We start from the raw sequence: 26,729 nt of genomic DNA on the forward strand, positions 1-26,729 counted from the left end.
GCCAGGGTGAGGGGACCCGGCACAGCTCTCAGCAAAGCAGCACGACTCTCCCGGAACCTCAGTTCAGAGCCTGAGGCTGGTGACCGCCAACGCCACAGGCTGTAACACACGCTCAGCACAGCACACCCTCCGCCTCAACTTACCCTGTGACCACACTAGAGTCAACCAGGGAGAAATGGGAAAGAGAGCATTAGAACACCAGGTTACTTAAGGCGACGGAGTTCAGACAGCACCAGGGACGCCCGGCAACGCTGTGGGAGCACCGCCAAGCGGACGAACACAGTGATGCTGATTTCACGCCAGCGGTACCCTCCATGGATTCATTAAGCATGTCCAGCACCCAACGCGCCCACCACTCTCTTTTATGTAACTTTGACAAAACCTGAAAGTGAGCTCTCCACCGAAGTCACCAGGTTCTTGAAAACTCTCTAAAAGTGGATGTGTTTGGCTGTGTGACTTTGGCAGCTAAAGGCACACTTTTGAGGTAATAAAAAGAAATATTTCTGAGGACCGTATTTTGATTCTTACCTCTATAATGCCATAAACGTAAAACTGTATTCCAATAATACTTTTTCCGGATAACTCAAACATTTTCCCACAATTATAAATAAAGCATTTTTCCTAAAGTCAATTTTATTTCTGGTTAACTGACAGAACTAAAATTACCCACTGTAGTCAGACAAATAACCTCCATACTTTGAATTTTTCCCTAGTAACTTACTAGTACATCCTAGAACTTGCCGTGCACGACCACAGAGTTCAGAGAACGGCCTGCCCCTGGACAGTTACAGCTATGGTGACACAGAAGTGCAGAGCCAATGCCATCACGGGGAACCCGGAGCTCCAGAGAAACCTGCCTACCACCCACCATCACACACGCTCCCCATGCAGCGGGAAACGGAGTCACGTGCCGGGACAAACAATAAAGGCTGTCTCCACACAGCCAAGTGCTCAAGCATACCTCCTGCGAATTACAAAATAAATTTAGAAAACAAGGGTGACCCAAACTTGGGCCAATTTGAATAGTTTGTGACCCTACAGGAACCATGAACTTCCAGGGACGAGGACCGAGGCGCACTGCCACAAACCTTACGGATTTTATTCCAGCATGTGCAAGCGTGTGCACTAGAACACGTCAGCAAAATCTAACGGACACATTTTTCCTGGCATGGCTCCAGGAGGCAAAAGGCCTGGCTGGGATACGTTTCACAAAGGCAAATGGCAATTACCCAAGTTACTTTAAAACATTTTTATACAGTTCAAAGACAGCAACGTTCAAAGCACGTTTTGCTGTTCAATGGTGTCTGCGGATTTCCATTCACGGGGACCTGAAAGACTGAGTATTCCTAGGGCATGGTGAGCAATAACAGAAACAACGGCACTTCGCCTGAAATAAGACCAGCAGTGGGCCAGTCAAGAAGATTAGTACGATTCTGAGAAGAGAACGAAAACGAGACAGGGTTCACAAAAGGGAACCCAACCGGCAACTCTACAGCTAAAGGCACGTGGCCTCTAGGGGAGAGGGTCCCCGGGCCCCAGCGTGGTCCTCGGGGCGCACTGTAGGCCCGGGTGCCACACCAATGAGGCTGTCTCAGGGTACTTGAGTGGCCAGACGACCTTTCCTATCGTCAGACTGACCACAGAACCTACCAATCGTCAGCCTGTCACAACGCCCAGCTTTGCCATCTGACCACTGGCTCTTGCCCGTCTTCCCCATTCTCAAGGTCAGCGCTTCCCTCTGGGACTGCTAACTGCCCCTTCTGTCGTAGAGGGTGGTTCAGTTTCAGTTTTCAGTCGCCAGTTCACTGGGATACTGTCTCTCCCTACCTCGTTCATCTACTTAATTCTGGTTGACATACGGTCAACCAACACACAACCTGCTCCTGATCAGAACGAAGCCAGAGAAACACGCACACACTATTCCTCCATGCCCCTACCCCGGGGCATCGCAGCGTCTCAGCACCTTTGCAGAAAATGATCACCCTGCTATCACCTATTTTCAGAGTCAAGACAAATCGGAATCAAAATTTAATAAACAGACCACAAAATCACGAGTCTATTGAAGATAAAAATACAAAATCTACCGGAGGAGGAAAAAAGGGGCAACACAGCGAATATTTCCTGACAGATCATAGCCCGCACGGCAAACTCTGAATGCTGGTGATCAAGTCGGAGCGGTGGCTGCAATTACACACTCAGTTCTCCCTATTTTAGGATGGCTGGCACTGGTGCCAGTGCTTTACGTGTGTTTATGTAGCGACAGATGCGTGTCTAACACTCACAAAGCCGTGTGAGGCGCGTACCGCTGCACTCCCATCTTAGAGGAGGAAACCGGGAGTGCAGCAAGGCTAAGCGGCCCCTCCCCCCAGAGCTGACGCACCGGAGCCGGACTCGGGGCCCCACGCCTGGCGGGGAGCCCTTCTCATCAGACAGCTCTCCGGGGGACGGGAGCCTCCCCTGAGTCCTCTCCCCCTTCCTGAGCAGAGGCTCTCAGCCCCCCAGGAAGCACAGTCTCTTAAAAGCTTTAGGTTAACCTTTCAGAAGGTAATATAGACACATAAATAGATACTACATTTATTAAATAAACGTTAGTTAAAAATCAGGCACAACTGAGAAGTGTTCAGTGAGATGGACGAATAACGAAAAGCTTACTTTTTTTGAAGTTTCCGGTTTTTCTCCGCCTGTCCTCCTAGTTTGCTGAGTCCCAAGGCATCCTGAGCTGAGTTTTCGGTCTCCGAAACGCCAGCTGTGAGGGCCCAGCGGTTGAAACAGCGAGAGAAATCAACACGGCCGCATTAGGTGAGTTCAGAAACAGGTGGAAGAGCACTTGCAGGCAAAGAACACCTCTAAAGGCTAAGTTTCTGACTAGGCAACCAAGGCACGAGAATGCTCGAGAGACAGTGAGCCCTTTCTGTCTGGGACGCCAGGTTGTTCAGGGCCAAAGAACGTCCACCGTGGCTCTCTGGGTCGCATGTGTCCCAGAGAAAACATACGCCTCCTGAGCTTTCACTCCCTGAGAACGCCCAGCGTCTTCGACAGACCGCCCGTGGGAACAACCGGGGGCACACAGTAGGCACACACACGGCAGGCCCCCCGCCTCCATCCTAAGGGTTAAGAATGTTTGCTGGAAGCCACCCACCTTGTCCTAATGACTCCTTGCCGGCATGTCCAGGTCGGCCCTTTTCTTTCTTGCCAAACAGGCGGCCGATGGAGGACTTGATGCCCTTCTTCTTGGGGGCTTTGTGGAGCGAGTCCTGGCCACTATTACTACTGCTGGGGTTGCTCACGGGGCCGTCCTGTGAGCCTGTGGAGCTTTGGGGACAGAAAACGATCTTTAATGAGCGCCCTCGTCCCAACACAACGTTCCATTCACAGGCACTAGAACACTCCACGCTTTTAATACTTGCTCTTCCAACTACATGAGCATTCCAAGTCTCCTCCAGGCATGTCTCCTTCGCAAAATGCATCGCGTGTAGAAACGAAGGCTCCCAGCCATCCCACCACGGAGAACCGTTTCTGAGGAGCTGAGGCTCTGAGCCGGAGCTCTCCTTCTGAGAAGGCTTCCAGTCCGAACCATGGAAGGCAGAGAGCACCATGAGCCCACCTGAGGGCCGCCCCTCGGCTGTGAAGATGCTCTCCCAACTGGAGGCCTGACCCCAGCGCCCCAGCAACCTCCCCAGTGCCACCGTCCCTGCCGCGAAACAAGAGCCACAGGGCCTACTGCAGAGGCGGCGAGGATGGACACCTGCACCCGCCACCGAGGGCTGCCAGGGCGGGACAAAAGCACAGCCCGTGGTAGTTTGACATAGGAGCACACTAGTCACCCACTGGCTCTCATGGTCCCTGTGGGGAGGCGCTTGGAGCGCTGGGGACGAGGTGGGGCTCTCCACAGCTCAGAGGCAGAGAGTGCATCCGAGCGGCGGGACACGGACGGTCCTGCAGAGCAACGCTCAGAACACGCCACATGCTTAGCAAATGCTCCACAAGAAGAGAAAGTTCTCACAAGAGTCAATTTGCAGACTCTGAAGAAATGAAGGCTTTCTAAGATTGCTGCTATCACTGAACTCTCTTTCTAAACTCACGTCGCCCAAACAGACAGCATCTTCTGCTGGGCTCACCTGAGCTCCCAGGGCAGCCCGAGGGCATCATCTAAATCAACTCAACTCAATTAACCAGTATTTCTTTAAAGTCATCATTCTGACTTTTTTCCCCAAGAAGAGAGCAATGGATTTCTGAAAGCTGAGCATGAGAAGGCGGTCTGTTTGGAGCCGGGCTAGGGTGGGACGCTGCCCTCCTTACTTCCGTAAGTCCCTGAGGTCCTCGTGGCCGACCGTGTGCAGCGCCCCTTTGTGCAGCCTGTCCAGCCGAAGGGACCGCGGGGAGGGCGGGGGCGAGGTTTCACATTTTATTGTCGTCTTGTCGTCTCGTACCTCTTCTAGGGAGGCTGGCAACTGAGGGGTTGAGACCAGTGTAAAATTAGTGAACAACACACTGTGACCAAAAAAACCCCACAACACATAGGCTTTAAATTATAACCATAAACTTATGTGGAAATCCACGAGCTATGCTTTCTGCTGAGTACAACCAGCCTCGTTCTAGCCCAACGCCACGTTAAAGGACCGTCTTACTTATCAGGAGCAGGAGCACAGAGCAGAGCCCGACTCCTGGCCTACGAGCACCAGAACGAGCGCAGAGACCCGGGCAGGACACACGGGCACTCCTCCTCCTGAGCCTCCTCGCAGCCCGAGGGCCCGCCCGCCCTAGGATCCTAGGCCACCACGAGGACAGCCACTGAAGGGCACCGAGATCTGAACCACGCCCAAAACCTCGTCCTCACACAGCACGCACGGCACTCACTGTCCCTGATGAGGAGCTGAAGACGAACGTGTTTATCTCCTGATGCATTCAGAAGAAACACCAGAGAGGGCAGAAACCTCTTGGGTAAACTGTCCAGAACTTTTTGTTTTGGGAGAAAAAGAGAAATAGCTTGTACCATGATCCACTATCATTTTGAGTAGTGATGCACCTTCCTGGACTCTGTAACAAGTGGAAAAGCAAAAAGGGATCTAACTCCTGCATCCCAGACACGCCTGTCTGTCTCATACGTCTCAGCGTGCAGAACAGATGCTATAAACTGAGGTCTTTCTACGCGGTTTAAAAGCAATTTGTTTAAGCCGGCTCAAAGCAGTCCTGGCCTTCCACTGGAAGATCCTCTCCTTCAGACTGCCAGTTTTCCCGTGTCGGGGAACGTGAGGACAGGAAGGAGGCGGTGGGGAAAACGTTAACTCCGGCAGGTCTTACTGATCCATGTGGCTCCGTGGTGAAGGCAGGGCTGGAGTCCTCAAAACGTGCGTGGCAGGCGTTTGTACAAATAGCAAGACCTGAGCAGCCAACTTGGGCTTTTTTAATGCGACTGTGTAGAGTGTCGCTCCACTGCAGCCCCACAGCGGCTCAGTGACAACCAAGGGGCTTAGTGCAAAACGGAGTCGAACTCATTTAAGATAGAACCTTAAGCCGTAGCTGGATAGATTCCACATGCTCTCCTGATTTCAAATTACAATCTGCAGACAACCAAAGGCTACGACGGCTAGAAACTATCAATACGAAACTGAAACAGGGAGAGATTTCAAACTGAGGTTAAAACAATCACCTATAAAAAACAAAAAAGAACAGGACAGGGAGCAGTCCACGGGACTGAGTTCACTGTCCTCAGCGGAGACAGAGCTCAGGAGGAGCGGCCCGCCCTGGCCGGTGGCTGCTCCCGTTGCGCCCCCGTGGTGAGGGGCCCTGCCCAGCCTGGGGCCCGCCAGGCTGGGGCCTGCACGCTCTTTCAGAGCTGACTGGAACGAAGCTCCCCGACAGCTGGGGGGTCACGGTGGCGTAGGCCAGGGACGCTGAGGAGGAGGACAGTGCGCGGCCCACGCCGCCCGTGTCTGCACCATGCCTGCACTCCTGCCTTTCATCCTCACCACAGCCCCACAGCAAGGCCCTCGAAGGAGCCAGCCAGCCAGCCCACAGTGCCGTGAGCAACAGGGTCAGGCTGTCCTGCCTGGACGTCAATCAACACGCTCCTTCCTTCCCTGAGAAAGCCTTCCCACCGAGGGAAACACGGATGCGAGTCGGCGGGACTGAGGGCATGCTGTGCGCCGCGGCCGGTTATAAGCTCTGCTCCTTGCAGATCGTGCACGGCCGGGCACCGTCTGCGGCCACCCCGAGGAGCGCGCTTCTGTCGTTGTCTTCACTTAAACAGGAGGGCAAACCAAGGCGCAGAGAGGGCGAGCAGCACACCCGGGTCACAAATCATCACTGACAGCGGGGACTTGAGCCTGCGTTTCGCTGAATCGCCACGGTGCTCTGCGCAGCGGAGGGCTCCCACGGCTGCCGCCCAGCTCATGTGCTCTAGGCGCTGCGGTCAGAGGACAGCTGCCCGAGCATCCGAAGGGCGGCCTACGAGCGCAGGATCAGGCAGCTTCTGGGTGGGGGTGCAGGCTATGCACATGGCGTGAAGGTTAGGAGGAAGGCATTCTGGTCAACAGATCTGCTCCCCAGTGCGTGCATGTCCTCCAAGAACAGGGAGGCCCGATTCACGACTATCTATAAGGAGAAGAGGCCCACTGGCCCCCACTGTCAGGGACGAGTGAGGAGGTGAGAGAATCTGCAGAGAAGTCAGGCCGTGGGGGAAGCGACTCAGTGTCCTGGTTTTGAAATCAGACCAGTCCACACTGCAGCGTTCCCTAACTGTGTGCCCCTAGGCACAGCACGTGGCCTCTCTGAGCCTCCGTTCCACATCTGTCCATGGGGATAACGACAGTAACCTGCATCTCACGGGAAGTCCATGAGGACGAGAGAGCAGACTCGTAGAGCACTCAGCACAGGGCCTGGCATACAGTAAGAGCTCATGACAGCTAGCTATGTTTTTTTTTTTTTTTTGAGGAAGATTAGCCCTGAGCTAACTACTGCCAATCTTCCTATTTTTGCTGAGGAAGACTGGCCCTGAGCTCACATCCGTGCCCATCTTGCTCTACTTTATATGTGGGACACCTCCCACAGTATGACTTTCGCAAAGGGGTGCCAGGTCCACACCCGGGATCCGAACCGGCGAACCCCGGGCTGCCGAGGAGCAGAACATGCGAACTTAAGTGCTGCGCCACCAGGCCGGCCCTTCTAGCTATGCTTATTAAAATTAGTTTTTCCCCAAACTAAAATCTGTGGCTCTGCTTCAGTAATTTCTCATTGAAAAAATACTATAGCCATTATAAATAAGCATGCAACGATGAGAAGGCAAATGAGTGGAAGAAAGGCACACCCTTACGCCTGTCCCAGCATTCTATGCAAACCACCAGTGACCTGTCTCCAACAGGACAATCGTCATTTGTGACATGCCAGGTGAGTGTCAACATGTCCATTTAAATGTCAGTGATTCACAGGGCTCATTCATGCCAAATGATAGGTGCCCGTCAATACTTCAGAGAAACAAAGGTATGTTAAATTACTAAACACTTGACCTTTCTATGATGTTTCCTTAAATCACTAGGCTGACGGACGCATGCAAAGAAATGAAGAGAAACCAGATTTACTGCATACTCTGAAGTTAAAAATTCAAGGATCAGTACAGGTAAATATATTAAAAAGAGAATGACAAGACAGATATAAGCGAGCTGAGATTCAGAGAAAACGTAACTGGAAATGGAACATCTTTTTCACCATGAAATTTAAACAGTAAGTTACTCAAGATTTACTAGAGAAACACTATAAATCGTTACTCAGGGAGATAAAATTCTATTACAACATATACAATTTATTAAAATACGGCATTTTATAGAACAAAGGGCCCTAACAGTTGTCTATTCTAAGCCAAACTTCTCTAGAACTTAGTTTGCCCTAATGAAAAACATGTCTCTAAACATCAATTTAGTTGACGAGGAAGTTATTGCAAGACTTACTATAAAACTGAACAAACCTACTTTTAGTTATTAATCACCTATTGGTCATTCATATAAAATTCTTACCTAGAAATTGATTTAAAATTTCTCAAACATAAATTTTTTGATTAAAGCAGGGTACCCTGTGAAAATACGTAAGGATAAAAGCTAGCAGAATAGCAGGTGGAATCTTCACATTCTATGATTCCTATGAGATATGTGAATTTAAAAAATAGTCTATTAAAGGCATTAATTGTTTATGTCCAACAAGTTGATGAAATTTACAGTCTTGACTATAAGCATTAAAACCAAAAGGTATACTGTTTGTGTCAAGTTTCCGTTAATTCTATACTTGGCGGATTATCTCTGTATATATAAAAGATTTCATTTCTGAATTACACAAACCCTACACAGTTTGAATAAAAGCACTCTGATCCAGCGATATCATGCCTGTATCCACATCTGTTGTACAGTGACACAGCAGTAAAAACGTATCACTACTGAGGGAAAAAGACACTATTTCATGAGAAACGAAGATAACGCAGAAACCCCACTAATGAGCCCCAGTGGCCCCCACACACACACCATGGCCCCCACTGTGGCGGTTCCCTGAGCACCCCGTGGAGGGGGTGTCACAGCGCGGGCTGAGGCCTGGACTAACAGTGACAAAATAAACAGAAGGATGACACAGGAAATCAAAACTAAACACGGAAGCAGACACAGCGTCAGCCGGCACACACAACTACAAAAACAAGGAAAAAGAAAAACAGAACTGTTTTTACAAATTCTCTGAAAGGAAATGAGCATGAAATTGTCAAAGAGCTTAAAATATCAGCTAATGAGCTAACGATGTAAATTATAAAAATACTATGTCAAAACACCGCGAAATGGACTAGTTACCACTTCGGACGCTACTAAAGCGATTCACGGTTCATTTAATTACACACAGGCTAACAACGCAACTAAAAACGAAAATGGGTGGTAGCAGAAGAAATGAGAACGGAAGCGCAGTGAGAAAGCAGAACGCTGTCAACATGATTTCATGCATTCACAAAACCCAGACTAAACACGTGAGAAAGCTAGGCACTATTCTTTAGAGCAGCACGCTGTCGCGGTCCCTGCACTTCCAGAGGCTGCGCACGAACGCAGCCCCGCGCTTCCCGGGGAGGCCAAGCGGCAGCGCGCTCTCACTCACGCCACCCTGGATTCACCTGCAGAACCGGTGCCAAGCATGCCACCGAGGGCATTATTAAGAGGACCGATTTAGCTTTTTCTTCAGTTTTGTTTTTGACGGCATATTCTGTACCCTCCAGTCAGGCATCCCGAACGTAAAGACAGACAGCACTGACTCTCTCTGCACATTTTCCTATATGTTACGATGGCTGCTGTATTTACTTTTGTTACACTGTCTATCGCTGGAAAACAAAAATATCCCCCTAGCTGCCGAACCCTGCAGAGCTGACCACGCTCAGAGCTGAACAAGTGAAAACTTCTCTGGAGTTCAGGCATCACCCCAATATTAAAATTAATTTGTCACCATGCTATTGTTGAATGATTAAATATGAGTTGGTTTTAAAAATCTCAAACCTCTGAGCATAACAAATGCACCTGATTTTCTTCCGGGTTAAAAATAAAGCATATTCGTGGTGTCCAAGACTTAAATCAGGTGTGTCGGGGGCGAGGGGAGACAGCACAAGAAAAGACAAATCCTTACCAGAGTCATGATACCTAGTCTGTCCACCTCCCGAGCTGGGCTGTGCGGAATCCTTCGTGGGGTGGACCGGCCACTGTTCGGAGGAGAGGAGCCGGCGAGCGAGGAGGCAGGGTAGAGGGGAATGGAGCTCACTGATCTAAAACGACGAAGATTGCCAAAACTCCCACTGCCAACTCGACTCTCAATCTCCTCCGCCCGCTGCTCTGTGTTTTCCTTTTCTTCCTGTATCAACCTAAAGTAAAAACAAAACAGTCATCCTTCCTTCATTAGCAGACAGATTAACGGGTTCAGATGAAAAAATCGGTGCTTGCATTACTGTAAGGAAACTCCAATGACGGTTGCTCCAACAATTAACACTTCAGCAAAAACGTTCTACTTTTTCTCTCTTTAACACACTCGGCTTCGGAACAGCACAAAGTACACCTTCCACTGAGTCTTACCAACTATCTCTGATCACTCGCGTTTGATTTTATTTACGTACCCCACAAGTCTGGAGGGGCTAGTTGGCAACTCTCTTACTACACAACGAGATGTTTGAATTTTACAGCTCCGACATTCCCACTTCTCAGGGCACAGCTGCACATTTACCTATCGGTTTTTTTGACTGGAAACTGGGAACTCTGATATAATCAAAAAATCAATTTACAAAGCAATCAGGAGTTTCCAAACACTTAAGTCTCTAGACTAGACGAAAACATTGATTTTTTTTTTTTAAAGGTTGAGTTCGAACAAAAGTATTTTGTTTGTATTATTTGACAGAATTCTCCACCAGCCTCATCTGAATGAATTCACGTCAACCATGCTGCATTAATTTGGAAATTCATAATTAAAGCTCTTCTCTCCTAATGTATAGTGGATGCTTAAACAGCAGTTTTAATATTTGACTATGCAAATCATTACTCTAATATTAAATTAGTAGTAACCTTGCAGTAACCTGTCCAATTAAAGTTCTACTTATATATTCTGAAAGTACTTTCTGTTACTGATACCAAGGCAGTGGACAGAATTTACCATTTATATCAGGTCAACTTGCTACATAAAGAAGAACCCATTTTACTTAGCAATACACTGTGAAAAATAAAAGCTGACGTTTATAATCCTTTCGCGTTTCCCACAGCGATGGGGAAAGGCAGTCTTCCGGGCTCTGCGGGGTTGAACACAGCACACGAACCGTGGTTTAGGGAGGCAGACTGCAGGCCGCACACCCCTTCCTTGCAGAGCCTACAGCTCTCCCTGGAGTTAGTTCTGCCCCTCCTTCCCTCCTGCAGGCTCTGCGCAGGAACCGGCACTTGGCGTCTGTGTCAGCTTGACAAGAACAAAATGTTGGCAGCAACTCTGCCCGGACCTCCCGCAGGGTCACCGGCACACGGCTGGTCTCTGTGTGCATGCAGGACCGGACCACGGCTGCCTCAGGCCTGACAGGGCAGATCTTGGGCTCCCTGTCACCCTGCACCCAGACCTAAGGCCTCTTAATCTCCCCTCGGACGGGCAAGTCTTTGGCTTGATGAGCAGTGCCATGTCTGCGCCCAGGATCCGAACCAACGAAACACCGGGCCGCCTGCAGCGGAGCTCAGGAACTTAACCACTCGGCCACGGGGACAGCACCCCCTCGGACGGGCAAGTCTTTGGATTGCACCCCACAGTCGGCCCTTTGTCGTGTAAATTTACTGTTATAACTGCTAAGAGGCTTTCGAAAGAAAACACCTCTGAAACACTGACAAGGTTAAGATTCAAACCATCCTTTGACCACTGTCTTTTTTTTTTTTTTAAAGATTGGCGCCTGAGCTAACAACTGTTGCCAATCGTCGCCTTCTTTCTTCTTCTTCTCCCCAAAGCCCCCAGTACATAGTGCTGGATTCTAGTTGTGAGTGCCTCTGGTTGTGCTATGTGGGATGCCGCCTCAACATGGCCTGAAGAGCGGTGCTGTGTCAGCACCCAGGATCCAAATTGGTGAAATCCAGGGCCGCCAAAGCGGAGCGCGTGAACTTAACCACTCGGCCATGGGGCCTGTCCCTGACCACTGTCTTGTAATGAACCAATTTTCACATTCTATTAGTTTAATAGAGGAAAACGCAAGTAGGAGTGGGAATTTGCCAATCTGAAAACCTCGGCTTTCTGTTCCAGGTGGTTGGGTGACACACCTGAAAACGTGAGGCTCTGAAAGACACACAAGAGGGCCCTCCTCAGCGCTGGAGGAGGCACAAGCGGCAGGTGGACGCTGCCCCAGCTCCCTGCCCCCCGCAGGGTTCAGAGTTGGGGGACACTCAGGCTGGAGGGGGGCAGGAAACTCTCCCTCCCGCTTCCTACTGCATGTTTCACCTTCGCTTGCCAGTGGACTGAACTCTGGCGTTTCTCCTCGTAAGTCACCCGCCACCTGGCACTGCCCGTGAAAAGAGTCCTGCTTCTTACCCACAAGGGCGCCAGGCCAGTCCACCTCCTCCTGGCTCTCCATGGTGCCCTGCCCCACACCACAGCTCCCCTCTGCACTTCGGAGCAGGGAGGCCTCCTCCGATGTGCGCTCAGCTCTCTGCACCCCGCCCGTCTCTGGAACCCGGCCTGGGATCCAGAGTGGCACAGGTGGACACTGAGCTCCCCGGCAACGCTCTCCAGCTGTGTCATCGGCTCGTGGGGGAACGGACCGAACCCCTTTCACCCTTCTGCAAGATCTTACACAAGTGTACCCACACCACAACTGTGGCGAGAACGCCCGGTCAACTGAACTTTCCAATCAAGGGCAACCTCAGAACTTAAAACTATTCAAACAGGATTGAACTAAGTTTTACTATCATGGGACGTGTAGAATACGTCCACAGTATTTCTTCCAGACTGTCCTAGGTAGTATACAATTCTTTAGAGACATGCATGGTGTCTGTGGTGCTATGCACAAGCCCACGTACCTGATCTCCTTGTTGATGGCGTCCAGCTGCTCCTGAAGCATCATGGCCAGCGTCTGGGCATCGGCCTGCCCACTGGGGGACAAGAGGCCAGCTGGGCTGAAGATGGTGTCCCTGTCGTCTTCGCCGTCGGACGCGTCCACATCACTCTCGAAGGCCTGCGCCACGTTGGCCAGGACACTCGCTTGTTGGGCACGTTCCCAATCCTGTTCATTAAGAGTCTGTACCTAGAAACAAGAAAATCAAATCTCAGCAAAGATGGAAAATAACAACCAAGTTACAGCAACTTACAGTAAACCTAGCAGAAACTTAAATATCTTTTAAATAGAAGCCCAAAAGATTTTGGAAAAATAGGCCATGCTTCTAAGTTGCTGACACGTATTAAGCAGGCAGTACTTCAGGGGCAGGACAGTCGATTACTTAGACTGCCTGGTAACAGTCACATCTCACTGTGGACACAAGGCATTTCCATGACGTTATTCACAATGGTGACAAGACCGAGTGCAAACAAAAACTGAAAATTAGAAAAATACACCATGGGGGGGCCGGCCCTGTGGCATAGTGGTTAAGTTCAGTGCACTCTGCCTCGGTGGCCTGAATCCACGGGTTTGGACCTACACTGCTAGTTGGCCACGCTGTAGCAGCGAACCACATATAAAACAGAGGAAGACCGGCACAGACGTTAGCTCAGGGCTAATCTTCCTCAGCAAAAACAAAAACAAAAACCACACACACAAAAACATGGCACGATCAGCCACGCTAATGGGAAGTAAAAAGTTCACTACATCCACGGCAGCTGTGTTCACTGCAGTTGCCACACCACTGTACTAGTGTTATCGAGTAACACACCTCACTGGAGTTCCCCAATCCTCCCTCTTCTGAGCCCGGTGTGAACGAGCACAGACAGCAGCAGGCAGGGGCAGAAGGAGACAGCAGGGCAGCCGTCGGATGCACTCGTCTCAACACCCAGGGAAGAGCGAGCTGGCGGACCACGGTCTCTAGAGAACTGAGGCTCTCGGAGAAAAGGCTCCTCTGTGCCGAGCCAACTCCTGTCTCGCGTGATGGAGGGGTACCGTGTGCAATCAGAACGCGCACAGAGAAGGCATGCGCGCCGGGGCCACGTGACCCATCCCGTGCGGCTGTCTCAGCCCCTCTCTCGAAGCCTCCATCTCTTCCTCTCCCGTCCTCACTGAGCCCAGGGCCCTGCCTCCCACTTCACTGACACGACATTAGAGCAACCACAAGACTTGAGATGCCCTGCTGGCTTATCTCCCCGTCCCCCGGGCCTTTACCCATGCACTCCACCTCCCCTCCCAAGATCTGAGGTCGCGGCCAGGTACCTGGGCCCCCACCCAGGCCAGCCCCACCTCTGGGCACGAGGCGCACCCCCTCTGGCTGACTCCAGGCTCGCCTGCTGTGCTCCCTCCCTCTCTCGGGGTAATCGATTCTCTACTGGCCCACACCCATCAGCCTGAGAAGGTTTGCGCCCTTCTCCCTCCTTCAGATAACACACCAGAACCACGGAACCTGGATGCCACGTCTCTTTCCAGCCACCACTGCACTTCGTCCCGATGAGTAAAAGGTCTCCAGAGCCGCCTCGACTCCGCCTCCACCTCCTCTCCTCCTGCTCACCTCCCCTCCCACAGAGCTGCTCCAGGATCAAAGCGCCCACCTTAAGAAGTCCGCCACTGACCTCCACCGCCCTCTCGTCTGGCCCATCGGCAGGCCCAGGCCTGCTGCTCTTCCCTCTTCCCTGAGCATCTCGCTCACTCGGCTGCAGGCCCCGTTGTCCAGGGTTTCTGCCTACCTCCTTGTCACTCTTTAGTCTCCTGCCGGTCCTTTCTCAGTCTCCCCAACCTCTCAATTTTGGAGGGGCCCACGGCTCTATCCTGGAAGCTCCTCTCTATCAACAGGCACCCACTTTGGACTTGATCTCATCTTACACCTTTAAACACCATCTGTATGGTCATGACCCCCACATCTTTATCTCTAGTCCAGACTTCTCTCTTGGGTTCCAGGCCAGAATATCCAACTGCCTACCTGACACGTCCACCTGGACAGCAGATAGGGCTGTCGACCTGATCAGGGCCAGGCTCCACTCGTCTCCCCTGCCCCGCAGTCTTCCTCATCGCAGGAGACAGCCTCCAGCCTCCAGCTGCTCAAGCACGGGCCCTCGGGGGCCTCACTCGCCTCTTTGTCTCATACTCTATATTCAACCCATCAGCACATCGTGTTGGCATGACCTTCTAATATCTCCAAATGGGTCCTTCCCTTCCTTGGCTCAAATGTCACCGTCCCTGTGAGACCTCGCTGGCTACCCTACTTAAAACTATCATTCCCCTCCTACAGCTCAGGGTACCCCGGGTTTCCTTTCCCTGCTTATGACCATCGGAAACCCTGTGGTGGTTTAAATATACGTCCACACTTCTCTAACACTCCTCCCTTGGCCCACAGTGAGGGCAGGACTCGCTAACTCACTCTAACGCACCGAGTGCAGCCCAGGTGAAGGCGTGCTGCCTCCAGACCAGGGCCTCAGAGGCTCTGGGGCTTTCTCCTGGCTCTCTCTCAGAATGAGCCCGGAGCAAAGCTGGCGGGCACCTTTCCAGGACACTCAAGCAGCCCCCAGAGAGGGGCCAGGCAGAGCCAGGCGAGTGAGCCTGGAAGTGCACTCTTCAGCCCCAGGTGAGAATCCGGACGGCTGCAACCTCAGGAGAACTGAGCCCGAACCGTCCTGCTCACAGCCCCGAGCCCACGGAACCTGTGAACTCTAAGTGCTCCTTGCTTTAGGCCACTGAGCTCGCAGCAGCCTGTGACCGCAGTGAGAGGAAACTGACACACGGCCCGTACTGTACTTCTCACGCACGCTGGCTCCTCACTAGAACGTGCGCCCTGGCGGTGCGGGCATCTTCTCTGCCTGTATTCACTGCTGGAGCCCTAGTCTATAATGACGCCTGGCCCAAACCAGGTGTGCACTGAATACGGGTGCTGTAAATAAAAATACGCAGAAGTAGATAAAGACGTGCTGTTAAACAGACACAAGTAGGAAGGTATTTAAACTTCCCGATGTGAATTCTTCTCACTAAAAGATGACGGATACACGCATTCATTCACGCTTTATCGCTGCTTCCAAACCGTACTAATTACATTACGTTGCACTTAAGAGTAGGTCATATTCTATCAGAACTTGTTCTTCAGAAAAAAGCATGCCTAAAACGAAACTCTTAGCCAGAAAAAGGAAAATGGGGGGAGGGGAAGAGAGAAGGCGACCTATGACCATTGGAATCCCCAAAGTCTCAAAGTCACGGGACGAGCAGGAGACACGCCCGAGGGCCGGCAGCTCGCGGGCGGCGAGGACGGAGGCCCTTGCCTTGGACGGCTCATCCCGCAGGGCTGCCACGCGGCCTTTCTGGGGGCGCCGCAACACCGCGCTGCTGCTGGAGGCGTCTGCGGGACCGTCTGCCACAGGGAACCTGAAATCCGAGACACTGCCCAAGTGGGGTCGGCTGAAATATGGAAAACAAAAGGTCATTATTAGATAAGAAAAGCGAACTAAGTTTGTTAGTCAAGCCAGAAGCTGTCAATTTGGAAAACACGTAATTTCACAGAAAAAGGACTCCAAGGAGGGCACCTCTGTCCTCGCTCCCGCCAGCGTTGAGCCTTTCAGCCCCGCCAGCGGGGACACTCCATACCTAGGAAAGCCAATGCTGCCACTGCAGACCTGGAGATGAGAGGATGGGGTCCAGCTGTCTGGGCCGTGGAAGAGGCATCCGTCACCCATGTCAGGGCCCGCAGAGGGGTGCTCAGCCCTGCCTCTGCTCGACCTTCTCCTCGACCCACCAGGAAGCACCCGCACCCCGACCTGCGGCCTTCCACGGTCACTCTCCCATTTGTGCCAGGCTCCGCAGTGTGAGGCTAGTGGACACCGACACTCCTCTCTCTGCGTGGCACTGTCTGAAGCGCTCCCACAGGCCCCTCGGAGGGAGCGGCTGCAGAAGCCCTTCTGACCACAGCTCGGGCTGGTATGAACCGGGCTGGGCAGGACGCTTTGAGGATTCCGAACCAAAAGCAGAGACTGCGTGCAATCAGACTGACAGACAATCAACACGCCCGGCTAAAACAGTCCCCTGAACCAGTGACTGGGGCCCTGAGCACCCGCGAGGGAGACGCTCAAGAGAGTCACTAGGAGAGGCCCTGGGGAGGAACGGGTGAGCGGAGGCGAGGAGGGCGCAGCCCAGCCCAGCGCTCAGCCGTGACCGTGGGCACCCCAGCCACACCTCAGTCCTGGCCCGCCACCGAGGGCCTCCCTGTTCTCCGGAAAGAAGGCTGGCTGCCTTCATTTTCAGGAGGCCTTACGATCTGAGAAGACAGAGTCCATTCATCTGATTAAAGCCAGTTAGACAGGGGACCCCTCGAGCCTCCCCACCCGATCGTGGACAGGGCCAGGGTGACATGCCAACTCATCTACTTTTGGTACACACCTCTCGACAACTTTTTAAAGAAATACCTTCTTGTAGCGTTACACGAGATTTACTGCCTGTTCGAAGATCTCCAAGTCTGGAATTCCCCTTGGAGCACACCCAGCCCTACTTCCTCTACCCCTTACTCCTCACGACACTCTCACTCTCCCTCAGGGTGACTTCCAGCCCAACTGCTCTGGGGCCGTGAGACGGTTCAACGGCAGATGAAAGCGATGCACCTGAAATCCTGCGTGTACCTCTGGATGGTTCGGGAAGCACAAATGCTTCCCGATTCTGACACCCCTTCCCAGGCTTACCTGCCTCCCGACCCGCCACCACCCTGCAGCTGATCACTTGCTGAAGCCTCTCTTCTATATGGCCAATCTGTTTATGGAAGGCCACCCATCACCGTGCTTTTCCACTCCTCAAGCTAGACTACCTTTTCTCATGGAGAAGATCACAAAAACAAGATGACCGATCTCACCGTGGAGTCACACCAAATGAGCTGAGCCTGCCCTGCCTGCCAGACCCCTTCTCCTCAGTCCACCCAAGGCCCTTCCACGCCTACTGTGATTGGTCTTCCCCCCGTTTCTACAGCTCCCAACCACCTCTCTTCTAGGCCACTTGACATGCAGCCTCTAGCCTTGCCTCCCGGAAACAAAGCCCTTCCCTCCGCATGCAGCCTCTCCTGCCCACTGTCTTCAGACCACTCCGCCCCAGGTGACCTTGGCCATCCCCTCCTGCCACCTCTGCACTACCAGAGCAAAGAGCTCCTTTCTCTCCTTGTCTTTCACCTCTAACATCACACCTGGGACCGGCAAACATGTCAAGACGTCTCCATCGGAAAAACTGCCCCCAGCTCTGCCACCCCCTCAAGCTCCTACACCGGCTCCCTTCCCTTCAGGACTCGACTTCCACAAGAGTCACACACGCGTGTCCACTTCCTCTTCACCCACGTGCCTGTGAGAGCCTCCTCGCACACACGCCTGCAATCCCGAGCAGCAGGTCCGCCTGCAGCGCTCTAATGACACGAGCCTTCCACCAGCGAGGACCTGAAGCAGAAAGCAAGTGCCTGTTCCCTGCACTGGTCCTCCTCTGCACCTCGCTCTCTGAAGCGCACACTCTCCTCCTCGAAACTCCACCTTCCAGCGGGTTCGGCGTCAGGGGAAGCTTCTGGCTCTGCCTCTCTGTCCTCGCTGATTTCTCCTCTAGTTTCTAGGAGTGGGTTAGGCAGGGACAGCCGCAAGATACCCTAAACCTTCAGGATGTCCTAACTTGGCAAATGCCGGAACACCTGCAGAGGTTCGGAGCTTCCTCCTGAGTCGTGTTGGAGGCAGGGGCCCGTCTCCTGTGTTTCAGTCACTGCCACCAGGTAAGCGCTTCGATAACTTTTGCTAAAGCGTAACTCTCACTTGATGACCATTTTCTACAAAGAAGTAAATCACCTAAATGAGAATTACCGCCTCTACCACGATGAGGAAGAAAAACTCAGGATGCCGGGCAACTTGGTAGATTCACGCCGAGCCAGGGGGCTCACTCCCGCAGCAGCCGGCCCGGTCACGCCTCGAAAGATCTGCGAGCGCCACGCCGTTAACTCTCAGCCTCTTCAAAACATACAGACTCCAAGCACCGCACCAGACACGCGAACGTCAGGGCATCCTCCCGCTCCAGCAGCGCAGGCTCTCCGCGGCCTTCTCTTTCACCTCGAGGATGCGACCGTCACTCCCAGGTGGACGGGGCTTCCTCTGGCACCCTGGGCTCTGTCCTCCGATCCCGACACCATCACGCCCACACTCTGGCGGGTGCCTCAGACTCATATGCCCGACACTAATCAATCGTCCCCAGCCCCACCTCCTCCTGCGGTTCTGAGTTGAGTCAAGGATGTGACGGGAACCTCCAAGGTACCAGAACCTAACCTTCAGGATGATGCTGTCCTCTGCCCTCCGGCCTGCTCCGAAGCTCCAGGCTCCCTGAGCTCAGGCCAGGCAGTGTGTTCAGTTGGCTGCCCCTGTGGCCTGCATGTGTTCCTGTACACACACGGCAGGGGCTGGAGCGTGTCTGTGAGTGCGTGAGCTCCCCGTACACACACAGCAGGTGCTGGAGCGTGTCTGTGAGCACGTGAGCACCCTGTACACATATGGCACGTGCCAGAGTGCGCCTGTGAGCATGTGAGCGCCCTGTACACACACGGCAGGTGCTGGAGTGCGTCTGTGAGGGTGTGAGTACCCTGTACAGACACGGCAGGTGCTGGAGTGCCTCTGTGAGCACGTGAGTGCCCTGTACACACACGGCAAGCGCTGGAGTGCGTCTGTGAGCATATGAGTGCCCTGTACACACATGGCAGGTGCCGGAGTGGGTCTGTGAGCATATGAGTGCCCTGTACAGACATGGCAGGAGCTGGAGTGCGTCTGTGAGCGTGTGAGCGCCCTGTACACACATGGCATGTGCCAGAGTGCATCTGTGAGCATGTGAGCGCCCTGTACATACATGGCAGGTGCCGGAGCATGTCTGTGAGCACGTGAGCGCCCTGTACACACACGGCAGGTGCTGGAGCATGTCTGTGAGCGCCCTGTACACACACAGCAGGCGCTGGAATGTGTCTGTGAGTGTGCGAACACCCTGTACACACAGGGCAGGTGCTGGAGCGTGTCTGTGAGCGCATGAGTGCCCTGTACACACATGGCAGATGCCGGAGCATGTCTGTGAGCACCCCGGACACACACAGCAGGTGCTGGAGAGTGTCTGTGAGGGTGTGAGCGCCCTGTACACACACAGCAGGTGCTGGAGTGCGTCTGTGAGTGTGCGAGCACCCTGTACACACACGGCAGGTGCTGGAGAGTGTCTGTGAGCGCATGAGTGGCCTGTACACACACGGCAGATGCCAGAGCACGTCTGTGAGCGCCCCGTACGCACACAGCAGGTGCTGGAGCATGTCTGTGAACGCGTGAGTGCCGTACCCGTGGTGAAGGGATGCCCCTCTCAGCCTCGCTTGGTCCAGCTCAGCCCTCAAGGCTTCGATGTCCAGTGCGAGCTGATCCTACAAAACAGCAAATGATACATACTGCAGCTGTCTCCTTCAGGATTTAAAATTATTTGCATCAAATGTTGAACATAACCATAATAGGTTAAATTAGCAGTTATAAATATCAAGTATTTTAGTTCTGAGAACGTTTTCTCCGAGAGTCCTATAGTAAACATAAACACTCAGACCACCAAATTAGCTTTATAAACCCTGATGCATAAAAAGTCATGTCTTAGTCAAAGAGAAGTTTTTAGAGGCGAAACACCGAGTCATTAACAATTATTAATTCTGTAGAGAGATTTGGGGTGGGAGAGGCGAACAATACTCACCTTCTACTGCACAGACTTCCCTGTGTTGTCTTTTTCCTTTCTGTATTGTCTTTGTCTCACATCGAGCACACATTCATTCATTCATGAATCATTTGTTCATTTGTACGTCCAATCTCATTTCTGTACACGTCAAAACAGTAAGGAAAACTGACAAAAAACTTTTTAAGTCACCTATAACCTTCTAGATCTATGCTGTCCCATACAGCAGCCACTCGCCACACGTGGCCATTGAGCACCTGAATGGGGCTGGTCCAAACTGAGATGTCCTGTAACTATAAAGCACACAGCGGGTTTCAAAGACCCACTATGAAAAAATGAATGTAAAGCAGCTCATTAGCTTTTATATTAATGACATGATAAAATAACATTTGACTCTATCAGGTTAAGTAAAACTAATTTCACATTACACTTTTAAATGTGGCTACTAGAAAATTTTAGATTATACATGTGGCTCCCATTACATTTCTGTTGCACAGCACAGTTCTAGAGGACAGGTTTGTGCTAAGGTTTTAGCTTCCAAATGAACCCAGAAAGGACTCAGAACTCTGATCCCTACCCGCTGCCAGACTTAACATCCACCGCCAACACAAACGCATTCACGCACAACTCTAGGAGTGCCATAAATCTTACAGCAGGAAAGTTTGACCCCACTTCACCCAACGTCTGTAGTAGTTATAGCAACAGTGAACTCGCTCAATTCACGGATTTCTCAATGATTTAGACATTTAAGTACCTTATCATGTTGCGTTTCTTCTAACTGCTTTTTTGCATTTTCAACTTCTCGTAATAGAGAATTCTGCAAAAGATGAAGAGTCCTTTAGTGTTGATTCTTGAAAACGTTCCACATAATAGTATGGCTACATTTCTGTCTAAGACAATAAAGTACCACGGAAAAGGGGCCACGTGAACGTACTCATGAGCAGTATTAGAGTGAAATGCAACAGTGAGACCATCGCAACTTCTCATGATAATTTGTAAATACAGAACCTACTACCTCCGTGATGGATTTTTCTAAGTAAGCATGTCAAGCCCATAGTGTAGGCCTATCTGCATCCGTTAAACTGGTTTATAGTAGCTTTTAGATTTTACAATTCATCGGTCACTTGGGAAACCTGACATAAGTTTCAAACGTACAGTTTAAATCTAAGGTAAAAGTATTCTGCCCTTAAGGTTGGCCCACTGATCAAGGAGGAAAGGGGGAAGCGCCCTGTGTGGTCTCTGATAACGCCTTTCCTGACGGGCTCTGTGCAACAGGAACGTCACGTCATTAGTAATGACCACTGGTCTCTCTCGAATGAGCGTGACCACGGTGCCCACCTCAGGGCAGGCTCTGGCCGTTATCTTTAGGGACACCCGTGTAGTCGGGACAGGTCGTGCCAAGGCCCAATGCAACTGTCGCCCATGAGAGCTTCTCTGACAAATTCTAGGGCTCTCCTTCACCCTGGGGATGGCTGAAGTGTCCCCATGATGAGAGGAGCATGAGTCCTGCTCAGACGTTTTCCAAACCGAATGGAGGGAGAGAGGGAGGAGCTGGAACACTTTCAGTTGATCCAAGCCTTTATTTTACACCATTCTCCTACACCGTTATGTTTATAAACGAGACAGAAATTAACTTCCGACGCAGGAGCAACGAAGGGGTGAGGGCTGGGCCCAGCAAAAGATTCCAGTGCAGGGGCTGGCAAGCGAGGGCCTGTCCCTGTCAACAAAGTTCTACTGGAACACAGTCACTCACTCACATGTCATCAGCGGCTGCTTTCATGCTCATTATTAGTAGGCATGAAATTATTTTGCTCAATCACTCATAATTCGTAAAAGCCTAAAATTTTTACTATCTGGACCTTTATAGAAACAGTTTGCCAACTCCTGCTCTAGAGAATAAGAATGGTAAACAAGCTTCCATACACACAAATTGGGCAAGAACATAACAAACGAGAAGTTAATTCAGCGAGCGGTTAACAGTTGGCACTTTTTCCTCCTTACGGAGTCATTTCTACTTCCTGTAATGGCTGTTAACCACCATTATGCAGCATCCCTGGGGAGCAGAACATGGGCGATCTCTTTGTAAAGGATGGGAAACCTTCGGCGAGGTGTGTGACATCCCACCTTGTCTTCCAGGGCAGCCATCCTCTCTTTGAGATGAAGCTGGAGCCTCTCATCAGACTCTGACAGAAGCTTGTCGACGGTGTCGGACAGGCGTTTGTTATGCTCCTCGTTCATCTTCTCTCTCTGCCTTGCCTGGAACAGGAGAAACAAACACCTGGCCACTGCGAGCAAAGGCAGGATCGTTTCCCCCACCGTGGAGTCACCCGTGCCGCCATCCCTGGGCTGTTCCGGCCCTCCGCCATCAGTGGACGTCTACACGATGACCAGGACTGCCTCACAGGCGCAGAGAAAGGCAGGGCCAAGTCTGCGAGAGCGTTAATGAGAACGTCCACTGCTCCTTAAACGAGGCCCTCACGGGGCCTCAGCAACGTCACCCATCCCTGACTGTCGGGTGGGCTCCAGGAGCAGATTTACACCCAGACACAGCAGAGTTTCAAGGGGATCAGCTTATCCACACACCAGTGGAGGAATCTGCCCATGTAAACAGAAGCTTGCGTCTGGATTCCGGAGAAAAAATGAACTCAACTCACAAAGCAAAAGGTAAAGAAATTCATCTGGGGAAAAAACAGTGGAGACAGAGACTTTCACCTGTTCTTTATACTCCTACATCACTTGAATTTTTTGTAATGAATGTTTATGTTGAAAAATTACAAATAATCACGAGTAATTTTAAAACTTAAAAATAAAGCTGCTAAGTCTGTGTTTTATAAAACTATCATCAATTTCATGGCTTAAAAAGCTTGCTTTCACCCCTTATTCTGAACAAAGACAAAGGGCACGTGGAGGGGACAGGAAGGGCTAACAGGCGGCACCTGTCAGGGTGAGTCCCCCGGGCCGGTGGGCAGCTCCCGGGCAGAGGGCAGCATGGCTCGGGGGCTGAGACCTGCGCTCAAGCCACGCTGCCTGGAGGAGCAGCCCACAGGGAATCGCCAACACAGTCAAGCCCTCCGTGCTTCAGCGTCCTCAGCTGACCACCACGGGTGCCAGCATCTCCCTTTTCTCATGGGTCATGGTCAAATCAAACAGAAGGCTCTCAGAATCATGCCCAACACACAGCAGCTACCACCATCTGGAGAGACCCAGCACACCACACAATAAGGCACCGGTGTTCAAATATTTTTAAAGCAAAGCAACTTAAACGTTTACTTGGAATTGCCTTACTTATTAATGGCACCCCTATCTCAACACTGGTCCTTCCAAATTCTATCAACAGTTCTGAAAGTAAGGAAGTGCATCCCCAAACGGATAAAAATCTCTGCCTAAGAGCTACGCGTGTGCGTATGGGGGGCAGGCAGAGGACTAAGATACAATCTTCTGAAGGGAGTCAGAATGTTTGAAAGTCTGCGGTCCACGCCCAAGAATACGGGCTTCTGGTGAAAATAAAATCTGACGGCCTTGAATTGGTGTCGTAAGGTTGGGTGCCAGCCGGACGCAGGACGGCCACTCGCTCCATTGCCTGGATGCTCCACACTGACACCTGACCAACTCCTCAGGGAAAACTCTCTCAGGATTCAACTGACACGAGCCTCCACTGCACACTCTCTTCACAGCTCACAGCTCAGTCACAGTCTCCTCTTCCTCGCCAATACCCACCTCTGCACACACCTGTGTGTCTGCAGTCATACTTTGGTACTTTGGGAGACAGTCAGGCCCGTGACCTGAATTTGGGCTTTCAGTGCCATATCCTAAGCAAGTGGACCTGTCATCTAGGACAACACGCCTCACTCTAAGTTTCACGGGGACCCCAGGCCAGCACCTCAGGTTTCAGGGGCGCCTGGAGAAGGTCCCCTGACGGGCTGGTCAGAGAAGCAAGCGGCCTCCTCGGGCTGGGGACCCACCTCCCTGCAGGGCCTACGGGCACCAAGCTCTTCCCCTGCTGCAGTGCTGGCATGACTGTCCCCGGGGTGGATGCACCTGTCAGCAGACGACTCGTACATGAGGCCACAAACGAAACACACATGACAGGATGGAGAAGGGACCGGTGTCCGCGTCGGGACAAGTGGAATCACGAGGTGTCGCTTTCCCCTGCCTGAGCGCGTCCCCCCCGCACCGGGCTCGGCGCTCGGCCTTGTGCCTGGACACGTACCCGCTGCAGCTCTTGATTCTTCTCCTCCAACTGTGCCTCCATCTGGCGCAGCCTCTCCTCAATGTTGCCGTGTCTCTCCTCGGCCTGTCAGCAAACACAGTGTAAGTTCAACCAGGGTCTCCGCTTCCCTGGCAGCATGCTGTACGCCACTGCGGCGGCAGCCAGCGGAACATGCTCTGCGTGCACCACTGTCAACCACGTGAGACGGAAAGCGTCTCCTTACATCTCCCGACACAGCCTACGTGGCTTCACGTGCTCATCTGGGAAGCGGTTAATCCTCTCACGTTGGTGACGCTGAGGCAGGACTGGTGTTGGTGACAAATGTGGTGAGAGAAATGTGCTTCCCCAACCCCGTGCCCAATTTCAGTGGATCGTATGCTCCCCACCCTCACACCGCGTTTGGTTAGTCAGCAGGGAAAGCAGGAAGCAGCAAGCGCGAGTGAGAGCAATGCACACGTTCTACCTTCCTGAGCTGGGAAGTAAGTTCGAACAGTTTAGCTTCCTTAGCAGTAGACATTCCAGAAGACCAAGGGTCAGACTATAAGGTCAACCAGGGACAGGAGAGACGACAGGGGAGAGAAGAAACCGACACTTTAAACACAGATCACGAAGGAAGAGAAGCGGTTCTGCGACAGCTGTTAGCAATGAACTTGCTCTGAGGGAGGCCTGTGCGCACTCGACAGCATCTGACCCACCCAAGGCGAGTTTTCACCAGCAGCAGCCTGTGCCTGTCCTGCCCTTTTCCCACGGGTGCCCTCCCCAGCAGCTCACTAAGCTCGAACCAGGCGACATGAAACCACTGACGGAGGCGCCCACACAGGCCTCTGCCAGGAGGCCCCCTGGCCCGGGGCCGCTTCTCTGCCTGGCTGACTCCCACGGGCACTGGAGGCTAAGCCTCCCCTAGGCCCAGGGAGGCTGGGCTCTCTGTCATCACGTGCTTCCTCCTCCCGTACGGGCCACCTGCTTCTAGCACCTACAACATCATTCTGAAGGTGCCTAGTCACCTGTGGATAGAGAGGGCAGGGCGCGTGTCTTGCATACGCCTAGTCAACATTTGTTGAACAGATGAATGAATAAATTGCTTAAAAATTTGTTTATTACAAATTTATTTTCATTGTCTTTAAAAGAAAATGGCAGGGCTAGCCCTGGTGGCCTGGTGGTTAAGTTCGCTGTGCTCCGCTTTGGCAGCCCGAGTTCAATTCCAAGGAGCAAACCTATACCACTCATCTGCCAGTGGCCATGCTGTGACAGCAGCTCACATACAAAAAAGGGGAAGACTGGCAACAGACGTTAGCTCAGGGTGACTCTTGCTTAGCAAAAAAAAAAGAAAAAGTAAAACAAATGAGAATGGTGTTTTCCGATTTCTGGGACCAAGTCTATCCTTCTACACAAAGCTTCCATCCTACACTTTGAGTTGCTGACTAACTCTAAGCAGCAGTGACTCTTAGATCAAGCAGCCTGGGGATGAACAGCACACACCTGACAAAACTGGAGAGAAATTAGTTCAGGGATAACAAAAGAGGAGGCTCACACTGGACATTTAAAAAGCGGTCCAATCTCAGACAACGCAAGACTAAGAACCAATCTGAGCTCTTTCGTGGGCGGAGGTGCACCGACATAAGAACAAAAGGTAAACAAGGCACACAGGGAAATCATCTCAAGATCAAAATCCCGACATTGGCCCCAGAAGGGAACCCAAGGCGGCACCTTGGAGAGCGCGGCCACCCTCTGGGCCAGCTCCGCTTCCACCTCGGGGAGCGTCTCCGCTTTCCGCAAGGTCTGCTGCAGCTTCTGCTCCGCCAACTCCAGGCGCTCTTGTAACCGGCGGTTCTTATCCTCAGTCTACGAAACGAGAGCAGAGCATCAAAATGGACCAAATCTTCTGGCCCTCTCCATATTGACAAACTGAGGAAAACTCTAAACGCAGACATCTCCTAAACCAGCTCTGACAGAAGCAGCACTGTGCTGGCAGGCACTTCAGAGTGAACCTCGTCTTCCACTGTTTGGGCTTGATTTCAATGTGCAAAGCGCCTCTGCCAAAGTATTTGCTTTACCTAAATATCTTTGAAGAAGTCTTTTTTCTTAAAAAAAAAACAAAAAACAAAAAACAAAGTTCCTATACATGAAAGAAAACCCATTTTCTGTGGAAGCTTGCTCATTCTTAGTGACAAGTTAAGGAAGAAGAGTCATCATTAACCCTTT

At 51.9% G+C, this 26,729-nt stretch overlaps 1 protein-coding gene and 1 long non-coding RNA gene across 13 annotated transcripts in view; one reads left to right on the plus strand and one right to left on the minus strand.

Moving 5' to 3' along the window:
* LOC138916701 (liprin-alpha-1-like) overlaps positions 1-26,729 on the minus strand; it is a 108,195-nt gene that overhangs the window by 29,228 nt on the left and 52,238 nt on the right. For 8 of the 12 annotated variants that reach the window (XR_011424033.1, XR_011424034.1, XR_011424035.1 and 5 more), the window contains 12 exons: positions 26,235-26,369; positions 24,991-25,065; positions 24,528-24,611; positions 22,442-22,573; positions 21,072-21,134; positions 19,945-20,024; positions 15,898-16,033; positions 12,534-12,757; positions 9,637-9,868; positions 4,300-4,451; positions 3,140-3,312; positions 2,653-2,746 (listed from right to left, as the gene is read on the minus strand). Coding sequence is in view for 9 of the 12 variants with exons in the window: in XM_070229919.1 (XP_070086020.1) it covers positions 2,653-2,746; positions 3,140-3,312; positions 4,300-4,451; positions 9,637-9,868; positions 12,534-12,757; positions 15,898-16,033; positions 19,945-20,024; positions 21,072-21,134; positions 22,442-22,573; positions 24,528-24,611; positions 24,991-25,065; positions 26,235-26,369 (1,580 nt within the window). In the remaining 3 variants the exon portion in view is untranslated. The remainder of the gene's footprint in view (positions 1-2,652; positions 2,747-3,139; positions 3,313-4,299; positions 4,452-9,636; positions 9,869-12,533; positions 12,758-15,897; positions 16,034-19,944; positions 20,025-21,071; positions 21,135-22,441; positions 22,574-24,527; positions 24,612-24,990; positions 25,066-26,234; positions 26,370-26,729) is intronic. The other 4 variants (XM_070229924.1, XM_070229920.1, XM_070229921.1 and 1 more) reach the window with 1 other exon arrangement.
* LOC138916707 (uncharacterized) lies at positions 7,437-9,463 on the plus strand. Its single transcript, XR_011424036.1, has 2 exons — positions 7,437-7,615; positions 8,872-9,463. It is a non-coding gene; the product is annotated as an uncharacterized lncRNA (long non-coding RNA).

The sequence above is a fragment of the Equus caballus genome, chromosome 12, assembly GCF_041296265.1.
Source record: "Equus caballus isolate H_3958 breed thoroughbred chromosome 12, TB-T2T, whole genome shotgun sequence".
Lineage (NCBI taxonomy): Eukaryota > Metazoa > Chordata > Mammalia > Perissodactyla > Equidae > Equus > Equus caballus.